We start from the raw sequence: 18613 nt of genomic DNA on the forward strand, positions 1-18613 counted from the left end.
ATGGATCTATGTTTATCCCAGGCATGTTTAAATTCAGTTACTGTGGATTGACCAACCACGTCTGCTGGAAGTTTGTTCCAAGGATCTACTACTCTTTCAGTGAAATAATATTTCCTCACGTTGCTTTTGATCTTTCCCCCAACTAACTTCAGATTGTGTCCCCTTGTTCTTGTGTTCCCTTTCCTATTAAAAACACTTCCCTCCTGGACCTTATTTAACCCTTTAACATATTTAAATATTTCGATCATGTCCCCCCTTTTCCTTCTGTCCTCCAGACTATACAGACTGAGTTCATGAAGTCTTTCCTGATACGTTTTATGCTTAAAATCTTCCACCATTCTTGTAGCCCGTCTTTGGACCCGTTCAATTTTGTCAATATCTTTTTGTAGGTGAGGTCTCCAGAACTGAACACAGTATTCCAAATGTGGTCTCACCAGCGCTCTATACAGTGGGATCACAATCTCCCTCTTCCTGCTTGTTATACCTCTAGCTATGCAGCCAAGCATCCTACTTGCTTTTCCTACTGCCCGACCACACTGCTCACCCATTTTGAGACTGTCAGAAATCCCTACCCCTAAATCCTTCTCTTCTGAAGTTTTTGCTAACACAGAACTTCTTCTTCTTCCTCTTCCTCTTCATCCTCCTTCCCACACCTGGTTTTCAACATACTTCTTATTTAGCCAGCATTGATAAGCCACCTTAGGAAATTATTTCTGCAACTACACACCCAGAGAGCAATGTTTCTGACCAGTGTATGGTACTAATTCTTCCACAGAGAGACCAAAAGCAGACTCTTGAATCCTGGAGTCTGAAACAGCCAGGGTTATTATTTTACACTCAACACAAACTTTGTTTGCATTTAACAGACAAAGAAAGCCACTTACCAATCACCGGTTGGGAATAAAGTTATAATAATTGTACTTGACTAGAAAATTGGGTGTTAGTTACACTCTTCATCACAAGATTTGCCAGAGGCATTCTCCACCATTCAAGCTAGGCAGCATTCCACCGACTTTGTATAAACAAATATGTCCAAAGCTTGCAGATCCTACCAACACTGGTAACCAGGGTCTGTGCACAATACAATGCACTTTTTGTCTTGGGGATCCCTTTCGAGCATCACAAACATGACCTCATGCAGACAAATGTTATTTATTAATGTCAATGCATTCGTTACATTATTTCCTTGGTTCAGGATGACTTAAAAATAATTTTAACACTCGCTCCCTTTGGTTTCTGCTGCCTACAGTGACAGCAGAAGTATTTTTAACGTTGGCATTTCGCTCTCTTAAATAGAAAGGGAAATTGTTTCCCTAAATATTAGAGCTTGCTAGAAAAAGAAAGCTGAAACGTTAACTGGACTGTGTCAAATTTCTCAGGAAGGCCTGGTTGTTTCTTTGTTTTTTTGTTTTACTAAAACTGCAACAGAATTTGAACTGCAAAACATACCACCAAAGTGTAACATGTATCAAATAAACCAAAACATGGCACTTTCCAGTTTGCCAAGTCAAGGAACATATAAACACAGAAAGGTTTCTTTCAATCAACAAACAAATGAAATGTTTACTCAAGCGAGAAGCACGAACTAACATTTGTTTTGCCTGCCTAATAACAACTAGCTGAGGACTAGAAGCATCAGGAACAGCCACAAATACAATTATTTAAATACACCGGAAGCTGGCAGCAGTAGAGGCAGGGGACTGATCACAGTTGAGAAAAAAGAGAAACTTCAGAAAAGTTGAATACTAATGTATTTGCATCTGTTTCCAGAAGCAGTAAACAAACCCCTATCCTTAACTAGGGATGAACAGAATAATAATGATAATGGTGATCATTAATCCGGGGCCACGGGGAGGGCCTTCTCTGTGGCCGCCCCGGTTTTATGGAACCAACTCCCTTCCGATGTCCATACTTCCCCCCACACACCACTGGCCTTCTGAAAGGCTATGAAGATCTGGCTTTGCCGGCCATGAATTTGACATCTGTCGTGGCCGAATTGTACTGAATGGTATGCATGTGTGTTGATTGGATTGAGTGGTGGGTTTTAAAATGGGGTTTATAGTTTTAGATATTTATATTTGACTTCTTTTTATTGTATTTGTATCTTTTTTATATCGTTGTAAGCTGCTCTGAGTCCTTCGGGATTGGGCGGCATAGAAGTCGAATAAAATAAACAAACCAAGATTTATATTTCCTCCAACTTATGACTGTATGGCTATAACTTGTTGCTTGTATTCTTAAGATTTTTATTGTTTGTTTTCTCGTTGCTTAATTGACCCCTATGACAATCATTCTTGACAAATGTATCTTTTATGTACATTGAGAGCATATGCACCAGACAAATTCCTTCTATTCTATTCCATAAAGATGATGATGGTGATGATGGTGATAATAATAATAATAATAATAGTAATACTACTACTACTACTGCTACTACTAATAATAATAATAAAAAAAAATGGATACAAGCAACAACAGACAAGTGTATTAAAAATGCATCAATAGCTAATTTGGCAAATATGTTTTTAAAGAAAAGCTCAAATGTGAAACAGTTGATACAACAAAATAAATAAGTCAGTGGTTCTTAACCGGAGTTCTATCGAACCCTAGGGGTTCGGTGAGTCGGTTTCAGGGGTTTGGCGGAGCCTCCGCCAAGGAGGTCAAGACACACCCGACGCATTATGCAAATTCATGATGACACGCCCCGCTTGGCCATCACTTCCTGCAGATGATCACGTTACATTAATTGGCCAATCAGTGCTGCGGAGAATTTAGTGTGCTCAGCAGTCACCGCGTGACTGTCGTAGTTGTACGTTGTGTGGTTTCTTTCTTAATATTTTAATCCATACCAACTATGTCGAGCAAAGAAAGTGGTCGGACGAATATGTACAACACGGATTCACATGTATCACGGAACGTGATGAGAGTCAGCGTGCTGTCTGCATGATTTGCAATGCCAAGTTGAGCAACTCTAGTCTCGCACCGGCAAAACTGAAGGAACACTTCTTGAAGCTGCATGGAGATGGGGCATACAAGAGCACAACGCTTGCTGAATTCAAGGTGAAAAGAGCCAGATTCGATGAAAGGGCCACTCGGCCTGCCTTTGGATTTCAAAAACAACAGCAGAAGTCACACTGATTTGCAGGTATGTACAGTGGTACCTCGTGTTACGAACCCCTCATCGTACGAACTTTTCGAGATACGAACCCAGGGTTCAGAATTTTTTTGCCTCTTCTTACGAACTTTTTTCACCTTACGAACCTGCTGCCGCCGCTGGGATGCCCCGCCTCCAGACTTTCATTGCAAGCCAAGCACCAGTTTTTGCGATCCTGTGATCCCCTGAGGCTCCCCTCCATGGGAAACCCCAACTGCGGACTTCCGCAAAAACACGGTGCTGTAGGGAAATCCCAGGAGGGGAATCCCAGGATCGTAAAAAACGGGCAGAGTAGGGGGGACAAAAACAGGAAGAAAAGACTCGTGGAGCTCAAGAGAGGAGAAAGGTGTGGGGGAGATGATGAGAGTGGGGTGGGAAAAATGGGAAGAAAAGACTCATGGAGCTCAAGAGAGGAGAAAGATGTGGGGGAGATGAGCAGAGGGGGGGAGGGGGGACAAAAACGGGAGGCAGGGACTCATGGAGCTCAAGAGAGGCTCTTTTCACCTTGCTTCGTTGGGACTCCCTCCCCCCACTCTGTTCCTCTCAGCTTTGTCTGGCCACCGCTTTTTTTTTAAGCCTTAATATTTTGGATTCTCCTAATGGGCTTGCACGCATTATTGGTTTTTCCATTTATTCCTATGGGAAACATTGTTTCACCTTACGAACTTTTCACCTTACGAACCTAGTCCTGGAACCAATTAAGTTCGTAAGACGAGGTACAGTGATCCCCCGATCATTGCGAGGGTTCCATTCCAGGACCCCTAGCAATGATCGGGTTTTCGCGAAGTAGCGCTGCGGAAGTAAAAACACCATCTGCGCATGCGCAGATGGTGTTTTTACTTCCGCAGCGCTAGCGAGGAGCCGAAGATTGGGGTTCCTGGGAAGGGGACTCAGCTGGGAAGCGGCGCGGCTGTTTTAAAATGTCGCCGCCGGCGTGGGGGGCTTGCCAGCACCCCCCGGACCCCCAACCCGGGTTTGGGGGGCTGCTAGGAAGCCCCCCATGCCGGCGGCGACGATTTAAAACAGCCGCGCGGCTTCCCAACTGAGTCCCGAAGACAAACGTCAAAGGCGAACTTCCGCGTTTGTCTTCGGGACTCATTGGGAAGCCGCGCGGCTGTTTTAAAACGTCGCTGCCGGCATGGGGGGCTTGCCAGCACCCCCCCGAACCCGGGTGGCCGGGCGAGCAGCGAGCGAATGGCGGGTGGCCGGGCGAAGGGCGGGCGAGCGGCGAAGGGCGGGCGAGCGGGTGCTGGGGGGGCTTCTCGCCCTCCCGCCAGCAAGAGGGGGAGCGAACGGCGTGGGCGGGCGAAGGGCGGGCGAGCGGCAGCGAGGAGTTTGCGTGGGCGGTGGGGAAACTCCTCGCTGATGCCCGCCGCTCGCCCTCCCGCCAGCAAGAGGGGGAAGACCCAGGGAAGCCGCCCAGCAGCTGATCTGCCCGGCGCCATCTACGCATGCGTGGCCATAAAAAAATGGCGCGCATGCGCAGATGGTGTTTTGACTTCCGGGTTGAAAAATCGCGATTTAGCCTGTTCGCAATGATCGGGATCGCGATACCCGGGGGATCACTGTATTACTGTCATTTGTTGTAAGTTCATGCACTGTGTTGGTTTTGTTCTTTGATCAAGGTGGCGTTCATGCACGGTTCATTTTGTGTACCAGTAAAAAAACATATACCTATGTCTTGAATTTGGAAAAAAAAATCATATTTGATTCATCACTAGATAAATCACTCGACATTTTCAAACAAATACAGTGGTACCTCTACTTAAGAACTTAATTCGTTCCGTGACCAGGTTCTTAATAGAAAAGTTTGTAAGTACAGTAGAAGCAATTTTCCCCATAGGAATCAATGTAAAAGTAAATAATGGGTGCAAACCCGTTAGGAAAGAAATAAAAGCTCGGAATTTGCGTGGGAGGAGGAGGAAGAGGAGGAAGACAGTTGCTGCTGAAGGAAGAAGATGAGGTGAGGGGAATCAAAAAAATCCAAAACTTTAAGGCTTAAAAAAAAAAGAGGGACTCTGATGCGGCGAGGAGGAGCACGCGCCTCCCATACACCTGGTGGGAGGCTGCCTCCCATACACTGCACCAGAGAGAGAAACCCAGGGGGAATGGCAGGAAACTGGCCGGGCCTTTGTGCCGCTCTCAAATTTCCTGGGGAATTTTTCTGGATTCGGATTCTTAAGTAGAAAATGGTTCTTAAGAAGAGGCAAAAAAATCTTGAACATCCGTTTCTTATCTAGAAAAGTTCTTAAGTAGAGGCTTTCTTGAGTAGAGGTACCACTGTACATGATTTGCCCAGCCTCATTTGATTCTTTCGATCCTGCACTGCTCTATTTATTGCTCTAGATCTCGAAAGAAAGCCAAACATTTAAAAAATAGATCTTTTGGGAAAAGGTAAAAAGGGGTTTTTTTCCTTCTTTTTTAAAAAAGTGTATAAAATTACCTTAGATTCAACATGTCCATACGTACATTTCAAACAAAACGGAAGGTTTCCATGTGTGGTTTTCTGCTCCCAGCCAGAGTTACTGGGCTCTCATAAAAGTTGCTTCACTTTTGTGTTGCCACTGATAATCTCATGAAAATCTCATGAAAACCTCCTGACATGCATGGAAAACGATTAACCAACCCTCTCACCCCTTTGCCAACTCCTTTCTCAAGGGAAAAAGGTCTTGCATCACAGTGGGCCCGTTGTTGCATTTCCAAAACTTGGCCCTGGATCCGTTGTTTGTTTGTTTTTACCTCCATTTTTCATGGAAATAATGACAACATACCCTTCACCATCAGGCGCCAAGAACAGAGATCTGGGGTGGGGGGAACCTGAATGATGGGGGGGGGGGAGAGTAGGCAGCGAACAACTGGGAGGGAGGGCGCAATCCTAGAAAATCCACTCAGCTGCAATGCCCATCTAGGACTTTCCTTGGGGGTGGAGCTTAGAACCTCTATGGTTTCAAGCAAGGGAATGTCAGTACGACGTACTTCACTGGTTGGGATTGTCAATATATGAACTAACCAGCAATGTATGTTTAGAGAAATTAGCACAATGTTGCAGTGGAAGTGATGTGCCGGTGCCTGGAGGCTGTTGGGGCCTGGATGGGTGTCAACAAACTCAAACTCAACCCAGACAAGACGGAGTGGCTGTGGGTTTTGCCTCCCAAGGACAATTCCATCTGTCCGTCCATTACCCTGGGGGAGAATCATTGACCCCCTCAGAGAGGGTTCGCAACTTGGGCATCCTCCTCGATCCACAGCTCACATTAGAGAAACATCTTTCAGCTGTGGCAAGGGGGGCATTCGCCCAGGTTCGCCTGGTGCACCAGTTGTGACCCTATTTGGACCGGGAGTCACTGCTCACAGTCACTCATGCCCTCATCACCTCGAGGCTCGGCTACTGTAACGCTCTCTACATGGGGCTACCTTTGAAAAGTGTTCGGAAACTTCAGATCGTGCAGAATGCAGCTGCGAGAGCAATCATGGGCTTCCCTAAATATGCCCATGTCACACCAACACTCCGCAGTCTGCATTGGTTGCCGATCAGTTTCCGGTCACAATTCAAAGTGTTGGTTATGACCTATAAAGCCCTTCATGGCATCGGACCAGATTATCTCAGGGACCGTCTTCTGCCGCACGAATCCCAGCGACCAGTTAGGTCCCACAGAGTGGGTCTTTTCCGGATCCCGTCAAGTAAACAATGCCGCTTGGCGGGACCCAAGGGAAGAGCCCCGGCCCTCTGGAACCAACTCCCCCCCAGAGATTAGAATTGCCCCCACCCTCCTTGCCTTTCGCAAGCTACTTAAAACCCACCTCTGTCGCCAGGCATGGGGGAATTAAGATTCCTTCTCCCCCTAGGCCTTTACAATTGTATGTATGGTATGTTTGTATGTATGTTTGGTTTTTTATATTAAGGGGTTTTTTAATTTGTTTTTAGTATTGGATTATTACTGTATATTGTCTATGATTGCTGTTAGCCGCCCCGAGTTTTCGGAGAGGGGCGGCATATAAATCCAATAAAACTAAACTAAACTAATTAAGGGCTAGCTCTGCAATTTACTATAAGAGGGAGCTAAATGCGTCTTTCTCTCTCCCTGATCTTACTCTCTGGTAGTTATGTCTGTGTGACTATACTATACTGTAGACTTGCCTTGTGCTAAATGTTGGTCTATGTATTGTTTATGAAAGTAATACTTATGACATTATATACGTATGGGGGAGAACTATTATAGAATTTCTGAGTGTATAGAACTGTGTGTTCTGATCTCGGTTTGTATATGATTGATTGATGCATATATGTATAACTTGGACTGTTTACTGACTACTGTATTGACTATATGTAAATAATATTTATATTCAAATTGTATTGATCTGGGGTATTGACTGGATTATCTGCCATTACCTTATCAACTCTGTATTAATTTGTTTTAGGAATATTACAAATAATTCCTTAGCATTCTAACAGGGAGCATGGAAGTTGCAGCCCAATAAACAACCAGCTTAGTTTGTTTGTTCCACCACCATGTATTCATTTATCACAAATTTTGTTTTTAGCTCTCATCCCAAACAGCAGTCTGTCCTAGTTGTGTCTTCGCAACGGTTCAAAATAAGCAGCACTAAGATCAATGCATTCTTGGAAAGCCTCCCCTTTATTTGCACAAACCTTCCTCTTTTTTCAAAAGCTATGCTCAAAGAACGGGGAAGGTACTTACTGTTCCAATAGCTGGTCGTATTTGCTCAATGCATCTTTTTCAGCTATCACAGCTCTTTCCTTTTCACTCACAGCATTATCTCTGGCTTCTCTCAGGTTTCTGAAATTTAAAAACAAAACAAAACAAAAAAAAAAGGATTGCACAATAAAACATTCCTTTTATTCTGAAGTATTTGCTCAAAAGCGATGGTGCGAGTTTTGTGTTTCTGGTTCCAACATGCCATAATTTGATCTTGAAAGAGTTTTTGTTTTTCCTTCCACCTCTCTTCCCACCCACCCCCAAACCTCCTAGCTTCTTAGTTCCATGTTTTTGGTCCACATCCAGAACATGCTTCTCTAAATATACCTACTAATTCAAGTCTTTCTCTGACAATATACATGCACGTCGAAAACGAGGGGGGTAAAGGGAGAAAAAACCCAACATTTATTTGTCCAACTAGAGAAACTTCGGTGTTTTGAATAATCAAGCATCAAACTTTGTGCTGAATCTGGTCTATTATCTGCATGCAAGTTGGAGAGAGAGAGAGAGAGAGACAGGTTGGCTGGATTGAGTGAGATTGGACCAGGTCTGACTTCCATTTCATAGCTGGAAGTGGTCTTGAATTGGTACTCCCCAGTCTTTCTTTCTTTCTTTCCTTCCTTCCTTCAATTTTTATGCCGCCCTTCTCCTTAGACTCAGGGTGGCTTACAACATTTTAGCAATAGCCCTTTTTAACAGAGCCAGCCTATTGCCCCCACAATCCGGGTCCTCATTTTATCCACCTCGGAAGGATGGAAGGCTGAGTCAGTGATGAGATTTGAAACGCTGACCTACAGATCTACAGTCAGCGTCAGTGGCCTGCAGTACAGCACTCTACCTGCTGCGCCACCCCGGCTCTATAGTCTTAATCCAACCTTAGTGGGTTTCCTCCCCTCTCTCCCAAATGTTGTAGAAATGGGCAATTTATAGCAACACAACAGGCCCTGCTTAAAAAGCCCCATTTCTGATTTGAAGGACCAGAGGTTGAATGAGATAAAATTGTCAGCGGGGCCTTCCCAAGGCTGTTGGTGAAGTTGGGTCCAGCCAGAGCCACCCAGATGACGGGATCGAAGGCCAAGAAATATAATTCATCAGAAGAATGGAGGCATTATCCTGCTCTGGCTAAGGTGCTGTTGCTCTGAGTGATGTTAACACACACAGGTAAATTGGAGGCGGATGATGCAGACGGAAAAAATGCCACAGCCAATCCAACTTGGCAACCTGGAGGAAGGTAAGCAACCGGATAGTGGATTTCTAAAGGCATCCAAATCCCCTTTGTGCTAAAAATATCTCTTTCCCAGCCATCACCTTTGTGGCCACAACCTCCTCCTCTTCCTCCTCCTTCCTTATTGCGTAGTTTGAGACTTCAGGTAAATTACCTGGGCTGTTGTTTTGTGGAAGGAAATTGCTCACACGGAATTGGTGACACCCAGGTTCTACTCATTTAAAGAAGACATCCCTTCACTGCAGTTCTGATAATTCTCTGATATTTCCCGAACTGCTGATTTCCCTAACAATTTCCCTGTTTTCCAGGTTTGCTGGACACCCTGACACAGAGCCCACTTTGCCTACTCTTTTTCTAGGTCAATGATGGTGAACCTTTTTCTTCCTGTGTGCCAAAAATGGGGATGTGCACATGCGCTATCATGCACATGCCAGCACATAACCCCACAAGTGTGTCACACTGTGCATGCGCCTCTGCCCCGTACAATTTTGCTACGACCTGAACCCAAAGGCGTTTTAGTTGGAGAAAAGGCAATCCTCACTCTGTTTAAGAGTAGAGAAGGAAGGAAGCTCTTTGCCCCTCCAGGCAAGAATGATGAGCTATAATTATTTTTATTGAGAAACGGGCTGCCATCACACGTTAGGCATTATACAGCTAAGCTGGCTAAGCTTCCTCCAAAACCATCCTCAGATGGTGATAACAAGCCATGTGGATCTTCTCTCACTATCTTCTCAGTAAACAGCCAGGTCCATTTCTCTCCTTTGGGCAATTTTTCTCTGTTTACACTGTTTCTCCTTCAGAAGCAGCTCTATCTATCTATCTATCTATCTATCTATCTATCTATCTATCTATCTATCTATCTATCCATCTATCATCTATCTACCTACCTACCTACCTACCTATCTTATGCATCAAAGACAAATTCCTAGGTTGTCCAATCACACTTGGCCAATAAAGAATTCTATTCTTTTCTATTCTATCCTATCCTATTCCTATTCTACTCTATTCTATCATATCTTCTATCTATCTATCTATCTATCTATCTATCTATCTATCTATCTATCTATCTACCTACCTGTCATCTATCTACCTACCTACCTACTTAACCTACCTATCTTATGCATCAAAGACAAATTCTTAGGTTGTCCAATCACACTTGGCCAATAAAGAATTCTATCCTATCCTATCCTATTCTACTCTACTCTACTCTATTCTATCATATCTTCTTTCTTTCTTTCTTTCTTTCTTTCTTTCTTTCTTTCTATCTATCTATCTATCTATCTATCTATCTATCTATCTATCTATCTATCTATCTATCTATCTATCTATCTATCTCTACCTCCCTCCCTCCCTCAATCCCTACCTACCTACCTACCTATCAGTCACTTGTCTGGGGATTTGACTAGAAGACCTCCAAGAGATATTGACAAAATTGAACGGGTCCAAAGACGGGCTACAAGAATGGTGGAAGGTCTTAAGTATAAAACGTATCAGGAAAGACTGAATGAACTCAATCTGTATAGTCTGGAAGACAGAAGGAAAAGGGGAGACATGATCGAAACATTTAAATATGTTAAAGGGTTAAATAGGGTTCAGGAGGGAACTGTTTTTAACAGGAAAGTGAACACAAGAACAAGGGGACACAATCTGAAGTTAGTTGGGGGAAAGATCAAAGGCAACTTGAGAAAATATTATTTTACTGAAATAGTAGTAGATCCTTGGAACAAACTTCCAGCAGACGTGGTTGGGAAATCCACAGTAACTGAATTTAAACATGCCTGGTATAAACATATATCCATTGCAAGATAAAATACAGGAAATAGTAAAAGGGCAGACTAGATGGACCATGAGGTCTTTTTCTGCCGTCAGTCTTCTATGTTTCTATTCTGATTGAACTGAATTGAACTGACCTTCTATGGAATCAGCCCATGTCATCTCCGGTCAGTGGCTTTTGAGTTGACGGGCAATGATTTGACAAGTAAGACAAGGAAGATGGGTCAAACTGCATCTAAATGAGAGCTTCTCTCTTCATGCCTCATATTCCATTGCATGGGATATTAAAGTCCTGTGATCTCATGGTCGGACTGTCCCAAATCAGATTTTAAAGCTATCACAGGCTTATCGCAAACATTTAACCAATCCTGAGCTCCATGTCAGGCAGGGGTAGGTCTATAAAAGCAACATTTATTTTTGCTGGAGTTGCCATTGGCTACAAGAGAAATTCCAGATGGCCCTCAACTTGCTGAGCATAAATTTAATTTTTGTTCTATTACGAACACAGCTGTTAAGTGAATCTGGCCTCCCCATTGACATATGATCACAAGGGAGTCCAAAAATTATGTTGTTAAGCCAGAGAGTCGTTAAGTGAGATTGGTCCCATTTTGCAGTCTTCCTTGCTGTTCTGTCGGGCTCTCTGGCAGACTCCTCCCAAAAATTTACAGGTACAAATTTCAGACACACACACATTTGAAAATTCAAAACAATGTTCTTTATAATGAAAATTCACTTAACCTAAGCCCTCTTTTGGTATAGCAAAGAGCACTCGTCTCCAAACAAACTGGTAATTTGTACAAGTCCCTTATCAGTTCTGTGATACTTAGATTGCAGCTGTGAGGCAATTCACAGTCCTTTTCCTTTCACAAAGTGAAACACACTTTGCTCTGGTTTAGTTTCAACGCGGGGAAAAATCAGCACACAAAAGGTCAGTCAGTAAAGCAGTCACGAAACACAAGGATCAGATAATCCTCCACAATGGCCAAACCTACAGGCGGCTATTTATAGCAGCCTCACTAATCACCACAGCCCCACCCAACCACAGGTGGCCTCATTTTCTTTGATAATAATCTCTCAGTTGTTGTTGCCTATGCATCGCTCTCCGCATGCGTGGCTGTATCATTAACTCTTGTTCTGAATCCAAGGAGGAGCTAGATAATTGATCTCCTTCTGAGCTGTCTGCCCCACTCTCCTCCTCCCTGTCACTCATGTCTTCTTGGTCAGAGGAGCCTTTATCAGCAGATTCCACCGGGGGCAAAACAGGCCTGCAGCATGTGGATGTCTCCCCCACATCCACAGTCTTTGGGGCAGGAGCTGGGCCAGAGCTAACCACAACACTTGCCAGGGTGGTTAACAACAAGTGCATCACTGCAGTTGTTAAGTTAGTAACACCGTTCTTAAGTGAATCTAGGTTCCCCATTGACTTTGCTTGTCCGAAGGTCACAAAAGGGGATCACGTGACTATCCAAGGCACTGCAACCCGTCATAAATATGAGTCAGTGGCTAACGCGGCTCCAGTTTTGGCACTCGGTGCCGAAAAGGGGAGCCATCACTGGTATAGGATTTCCTGCCTAAGGATGGGGTTGGACTAGAACAGTGGTGGTGAACCTTTTTTGGTTTGTGTGCCAAAAGGGAGGGGGGATGAGGACACAAGCACACGCCCATAATTCCATCTGGCCCCACCCCCGCGCATGCACGTCTCCAACCCCAGCATGTGATGGCACACTTGTTTTTCAATCTCCTCAGGCTTCAGAGCTTTTCCAGAAGCCTGAGGAGGGCGAAACCGGCCTTCCACACTACCCCAGAGGCAGAAAATGGTCCGTTTGCCAAGTCCTGGTTGAACCGAAGGCCCATTGTTTGCTCTCCCCATGCTCCAGAGCCTTTCTAGGAGCCTGGAGAAGGCAAAATTCCCCCCACCACACTGGCACAAGGCCTTCCAGAGGCTAGAAATTGCCCATTTCAAGTTGGGAAATGGTCCATTTCGGGCCTCTGGAGGGCCTTCAAAGCAAGCAAGGCTGTTTTCGCCCTCCCCAGGCTCCTAGAATGGCTCTGGAGCTTGGGGAGAACAAAAAAATTGTGTCTTCTCCACCCACTCCGGAGGTTGAAAACAGGCTGTTTCCCGACTCCCAGTGGGCCCAGAAGGCCCAAAGATCAGCTGGCTAGCGTGTCCACCATTATGGCCCCACGTGCCACTTGTGGCATGTGTGCCATTTGGGCCACATGTGTCATAGGTTCGCCATTTCTGGACTAGAAGAACTTCAAGAAGTGGCGGGTTCCTACCGGTGCGGTCTGGAGAGCTGTTCTGGTAGTGGCCCACCGACTGTGCAATTCTGGCACGATGGCTACGGTCTGTCTTTGCCGGGCCTTTATGTGCCATCTTTCCCCCCCAATTTTTCATGATTTTTGGCTCTCTGAACATGCAAAGAGGGATAATCATCCCTCTGCGCATATGCAGAAGCAAAATCGTGCTGGGGATGCACGCGTGTAAAACATTGCAATGCGCATGTAGCGCACCGGTAGAAAAAGGTAAGCAACCCGTCCCTGCTTCCAAGGTCCCTCCAACTCTGTTATTCTGTTAGTTCTGTGGTTGATCTGATAGTTCTGGGGAGTTGGAGAGCAGAAGGAAGAGCACATGCTGGGGAAGACAGCAAGAGAAACTTAGACGTTAGGGATGCCGGTGTTGTAACCCGGTGCAAGTTTAAAACACACAAAGGATGAAGGGATACAGACCAGAAAGCACGTAAGCTGGAGGACAAAAACACAGGGGGAAGCGTGAATGATTCATGGACTCACCACACCCCTTCTGTCCCAACAAGGATAAAAATAAAGCATTGTTTTTAAAATCCTGAAACGTTCTTTTAAATCATCTGCATTCAAGATTTGGCAGCCAAGTCATCACATCATTTCGAGATGAGGAGGAACAGGATTTCTGCCAAACATTTCCAGAACAATATTCTTAGCCATACTGCCTGCAAACATTTTTATATCTGTCAAAGCTCCCTAAAAGAAACAGACCTTAAGCTTGTTTTATGTAATGCAATACAAGTCGGAACACGGGAAGCCAAAAATTTGTTAATCTCCATGATGCAATTAGTGGTTGGCATAATTTTGCTGACTGGTGAAGGTGGAGGAGAAGAGAAAGGTAAATAAGGGCTAAATGCTTTCTTGCCTGCTTTAGGTTTTTTTACCTGCCTGAAATAATTTTAAATCTGACATTTCTGTCGTGTTCGCGCACATCCAGCCAATGCACAAAGCTCTCTGCAAAAAGTTTTTACGTTTGCATTTTAATAACTTGTGACCTGATCAGCGGGATTCATTATTATGGTAGCCTTTCTAAACAAGTTCTATATTCCAGCTTTTTAAGGCCTCCTTTAGTGTGAAAAACAAAACATTTGGAAAAGGATTTCTAGAAAATAACAACTAAATAATTGTGGTTTGGTAGCCATGGAATTCTACCACAAGTATCTGAGATGTGAGTAAAGAATGATCTAGCTCTACTTTCAATTTATCTACAAAAAACTACGTTTGGAGAAAAGAAGAAGGGTGGGGAGGATTTGGTAGGAGCTCAAGCTAGACTGGGCTGGTTTGAAGAGTCTGATAATTTGTCAGAATCACAGCGGACACAAAATTTTCTCAACCACTCAAAAGGGAAACTCCAAAACCAGATCTCGCTCTGTACAGAGTTCTCCACATAAAAGAAGAAAATATTTAGTTTCTCTTTCTTTCTATTTGCTTTTAGTCATGTGCTTTTGAACAGGGAGGAACATGGAACATATTAAGGCCCGTTTTAGATTTTCACTGCATTTTATGATAACAGACTGTGGCAGCAACCGCAAATCGATGTTTAGGGCTATAATGCAATGAAGAGATGGTCTCCAACAATGTTTATTCTATGGAGGCAGATCATCCACCAATATCTCCGGGACCGCCTTCTGCCGCACGAATCCCAGCGACCGATTAGGTCCCACAGAGTTGGCCTTCTCTGGGTCCCGTCGACTAAACAATGTCGTTTGGTGGGCCCCAGGGGAAGAGCTTTCTCTGTGGCGGCCCTGACTCTCTGGAACCAGCTCCCCCCAGAGATTAGAACTGCCCCCACCCTCCTTGCCTTCATAAACTCCTTAAAACCCACCTTTGCCGCCAGGCATGGGGGAATTGAGATATCTCCCCCGGGCCTATACAATTTATGTATGGTATGTTTGTATGTATGTCTGATTAATAATGGGTTTTTTAAAATGTTTTTAAATTATTACATTTGTTATGAATTGTTCTATTGCTGTTGTGAGCTGCCCCGAGTCTGCGGAGAGGGGCGGCATACAAATCATACAAACAAACAAACAAACAAACAGCTCCAAGTTTGCATGTGTAACGCCAAAGAGCCATGGTGGTGCAGGAGTTATAATTTATATTTTTTGTCCTTGAGGGGGTGTGGATGGATTGGATAGAGTAAACGGGGTTTGGAGTGACTGAACCTGGGAGGAATGAGGGACCCAGGGTCAAGAAATGGAGTCCCCTCTTCTGAGTGTGTGTCAGCCTCGCTATGTTCCATCTATGCTTCAGATGTCATAAGTAATGGGAGGAGGTGGTAGGGTTTTGGGGGATTTGGGAGGGAAAGGTTTCTTGAGGGGCCCTGATAATTTTCGTTTCTCTGGTGAAGGCCAGGATGAGTTTCGGTTCTCCTTGAGAAGAGGTGAGAAGAAAGTCCGTTAGAGGCTCCATTCCATAAGCATGATGCAACGGTGAAGATTTGGCCACCTGACAAATACGGACAATGCGGATTGACTATTTCCCAAAGAGGGGGCAAGTGGGATTCTTTGATATGGGCAAGTATCGTGCCTTTTTCTTCGGACTTTCCTTTGCTTCTGAGGCATTCATTTCTGATTTGAGTAAAATTCACTTTCGAAGTTCAAAATGGACTCTGAGTTTTATTTTTCTTAAATTCTGACTGAAGCCAGCCTGACAGTGTGCGAACGGAAGCAGGTGGGGGCTCGATTATGCCCCCTGGTTTGGTATGGGTGGGAGGTTTTGCCTGCAGGGGAAGGTAGGGGCTGAAGTGGTGGGGGAGGGGACCCCTGGGGAGCTGGAGAGCCGTGGAATTGCGGTTATAACTGGGAGAGATAGATATGGCAGGAGCCGTGGGGTAGGCCGCTCCCAGGGAACTAGAACTCGCTGTTTCAAGGCGATTACTTGTTCCAGCCCCTTTGATTCTGGTTCACTGGGCTCATCTCGTATACTTGTGATTTGGGATGTCAGGGCCCTGGCCTCAAGCTGCTGCTGTTAAATGCCAAGTCTCTTGTTAACAAGGCTCCCCTCGTTCGAGACTTAAACTTGGAGGACGGAGCTGATCTGACATGGTATCGAAAGAAGCTGAAAAGGAGGCCAAGGAGGAGCATTTTGAAATCTTTAGAAAGCAAGAAAAGATTGATTGTTAGACAAAGTATCCAACAAGTGAGTACATGTGTAAGAGCGTGCAAAAGCAGTTAAATAGTGTACTCTTAAATTGCCCAAATTCAAAATGTGTCGTTCGAATTGAGAGTGTGTACCATGTCTACACTTTCAGAGAGTTTCTCAATAAATTATCCGCTGCAACGGTTAATCAGGGGAACAAATTCCAAACACTTTTTATTGCCATTCCGTGCAGCTCTCTCCTGCTCTCCAGTAGCTCCTATCTACTACTAATGCAAAATTTATTTTGGTTGGAATTGCTGTTGGTTACAACTACAATTGAGCCCTAAATTTCTGTTGCTAAGTACCGTATTTTTCAGAGTATAAGACGCACTGGAATATAAGATGCACCTTAGTTTTTGGGGAGGAAAACAGGGGAAAGAATCTGCTTACGAGGTGTTCATCTGGCTAGCGTCCTTAGCCAGCACATTATTTTATCCCCTGGTTAGGGCATTAAAAAAAACTTTATTCGGAGAGAGTAACAATGAAAGAGCTTGCAAGGTGGTAAGAGCTGGGAACATTGTTAGCATCTGATTAGGGCTGGAAAGGAAACTTATTTGGAGCAAGTTAGAACAATGGAAAAAACCCTGCAAAGACTTAGGGCTTGGAAAACATTCTTTGCAGAGAGACACAATGAAAGAGCCTGCAAGGTAAGAGCTGGGAAGATTGTTAACAGCTAGTTAGGGCTGGAGGAGGAATATGCTACATTCAAAGTATAAGATGCACCCAAATTATCAACCTCTTTTAGGGAGGAAAAAGGTGTGTCTTATACTCTGAAAAATACGGTATAAATTTAATTTTTGTTAATTTTTTGTTTTTATTAAATTAGGAACATGGCTGTTAAGTGAATCTGGCCTCCTCGGTCACATAGTCACTTGTCTGAAATGGTATCGGTTCTCCTGCTTGAGCAGGGGGCTGGATCAGAAGACCTCCAAGATCCCTTCCAACTCTGTTCGGATTCTGATTCTCCCCCTCCCTCTAGATCAGTGTTTTTCAACCAGTGTGCCGTGGCACACTAGTGTGCCGCGAGACATGGTCAGGTGTGCCGCGAAGAAGGAAGCTCAGGTTCCGGTCTCGCAACTTTTTGTTGAGAGAGTGAGAGTGAGAAAGAGAGAGAGAAAGAGAGTGAGAGAGAGAAAGCAAGAGTGAGAGAGAAAGAAGGCAAGAGAGAGAGAAAGAGAGAGAAAGAAAGCAAGAGAGAGAGAAAAGGAGAGGAAGGGAGAGAGAGAGAGAGAGAGAGAGAGAGAGAAATGAGCAAAAAGGGGAGGAAAAAAGAGAAATGAGAAAATGATTGAGACAGAGAATGAGAGGAAAGAGAGAGAAACAAAAGAGAGAAAGAAGTGACTCTTGATTTAAAGCATATGATAAAAAGCACCCAAAGAATAAGAGAGAAAAAACCCAGCCCTCACCTGTTTTTGGAAATGGTTCAAAAGTGTGTATATACACACACACACACACACACACACACACAAGGGTGGGGAGGAGACAGGGATGGAAAAAGAGAGGAGAGTGTCTTAGGGTGTCATTTTGTGTCATTTTGGTTGGTGGTGTGCCCCAGGATTTTGTAAATGTAAAAAATGTGCCGCAGCTCAAAAAAGGTTGAAAATCACTGCTCTAGATCACAAAATTCCCTTTCTTGGGCATCTGACCCCTCTGCTGCTGCTGTCCATGGACTTTTTGCTTGTTTATGCTCCTAGGCAACCAGGTCACTTCCTTGTCTTCTCCTTCATGTTAGGGGTTAAGAAGGCAAAAAAAATAAATAGAGAAGCCGAAGAGGAAGGGTACTTTGGTTCCTGAATGAGGAATAGTTGACCCTGCCAGACTGGAATAAAGATGCATGCAATAGTCTGTATGGAATGTGATGTCTAAAAACATATTTTCACCAACCTGTTTTCCCGCTCATACATTTCCTTTGTAGCTGTCCGAAGCTGATCTATCTCTTGGGAGGTTTTCTGCCTTAACTGTTCCAGTTCCTCATGCAGTTTGTTTTCATACTCCGTTTTGTAGTGATCCCTTAGAAAACAGTTTTTAAAACGTTCAGATAAAACTGGCCGAAATTTATGAATAACCTATTCTGCCTGATAAAACGTTGGATGGTTAAGACATACATATTACACACAGGCACACAAAAATATACATTATCTACTATATAAACTTTATGTACACAGAGAGAGAGAGAGAGAGCTCTTTTAGGGCAACATACAAATCTATTGAATTGAATTGAATTAAATTGAATTACACACGTTCAACGTCATTTACTGCGGTAGAAAAAACATACCCAGAGCCGGGGGGTGGGGGATT

The 18613-nt window shown here is 44.2% G+C and overlaps 1 protein-coding gene across 1 annotated transcript in view; it reads right to left on the reverse strand.

The window, feature by feature from the left end:
• Nucleotides 1-18613, reverse strand: part of PIBF1 (progesterone immunomodulatory binding factor 1) — a 152403-nt gene that overhangs the window by 107408 nt on the left and 26382 nt on the right. The window contains exons 9-10 of the mRNA XM_070751362.1: nucleotides 18200-18325; nucleotides 7855-7953 (exon numbers count right to left, since the gene is read on the reverse strand). Coding sequence (XP_070607463.1) covers nucleotides 7855-7953; nucleotides 18200-18325 — 225 coding nt within the window. The remainder of the gene's footprint in view (nucleotides 1-7854; nucleotides 7954-18199; nucleotides 18326-18613) is intronic.

The sequence above is a fragment of the Erythrolamprus reginae genome, chromosome 4 (assembly GCF_031021105.1).
Source record: "Erythrolamprus reginae isolate rEryReg1 chromosome 4, rEryReg1.hap1, whole genome shotgun sequence".
NCBI lineage: Eukaryota > Metazoa > Chordata > Lepidosauria > Squamata > Dipsadidae > Erythrolamprus > Erythrolamprus reginae.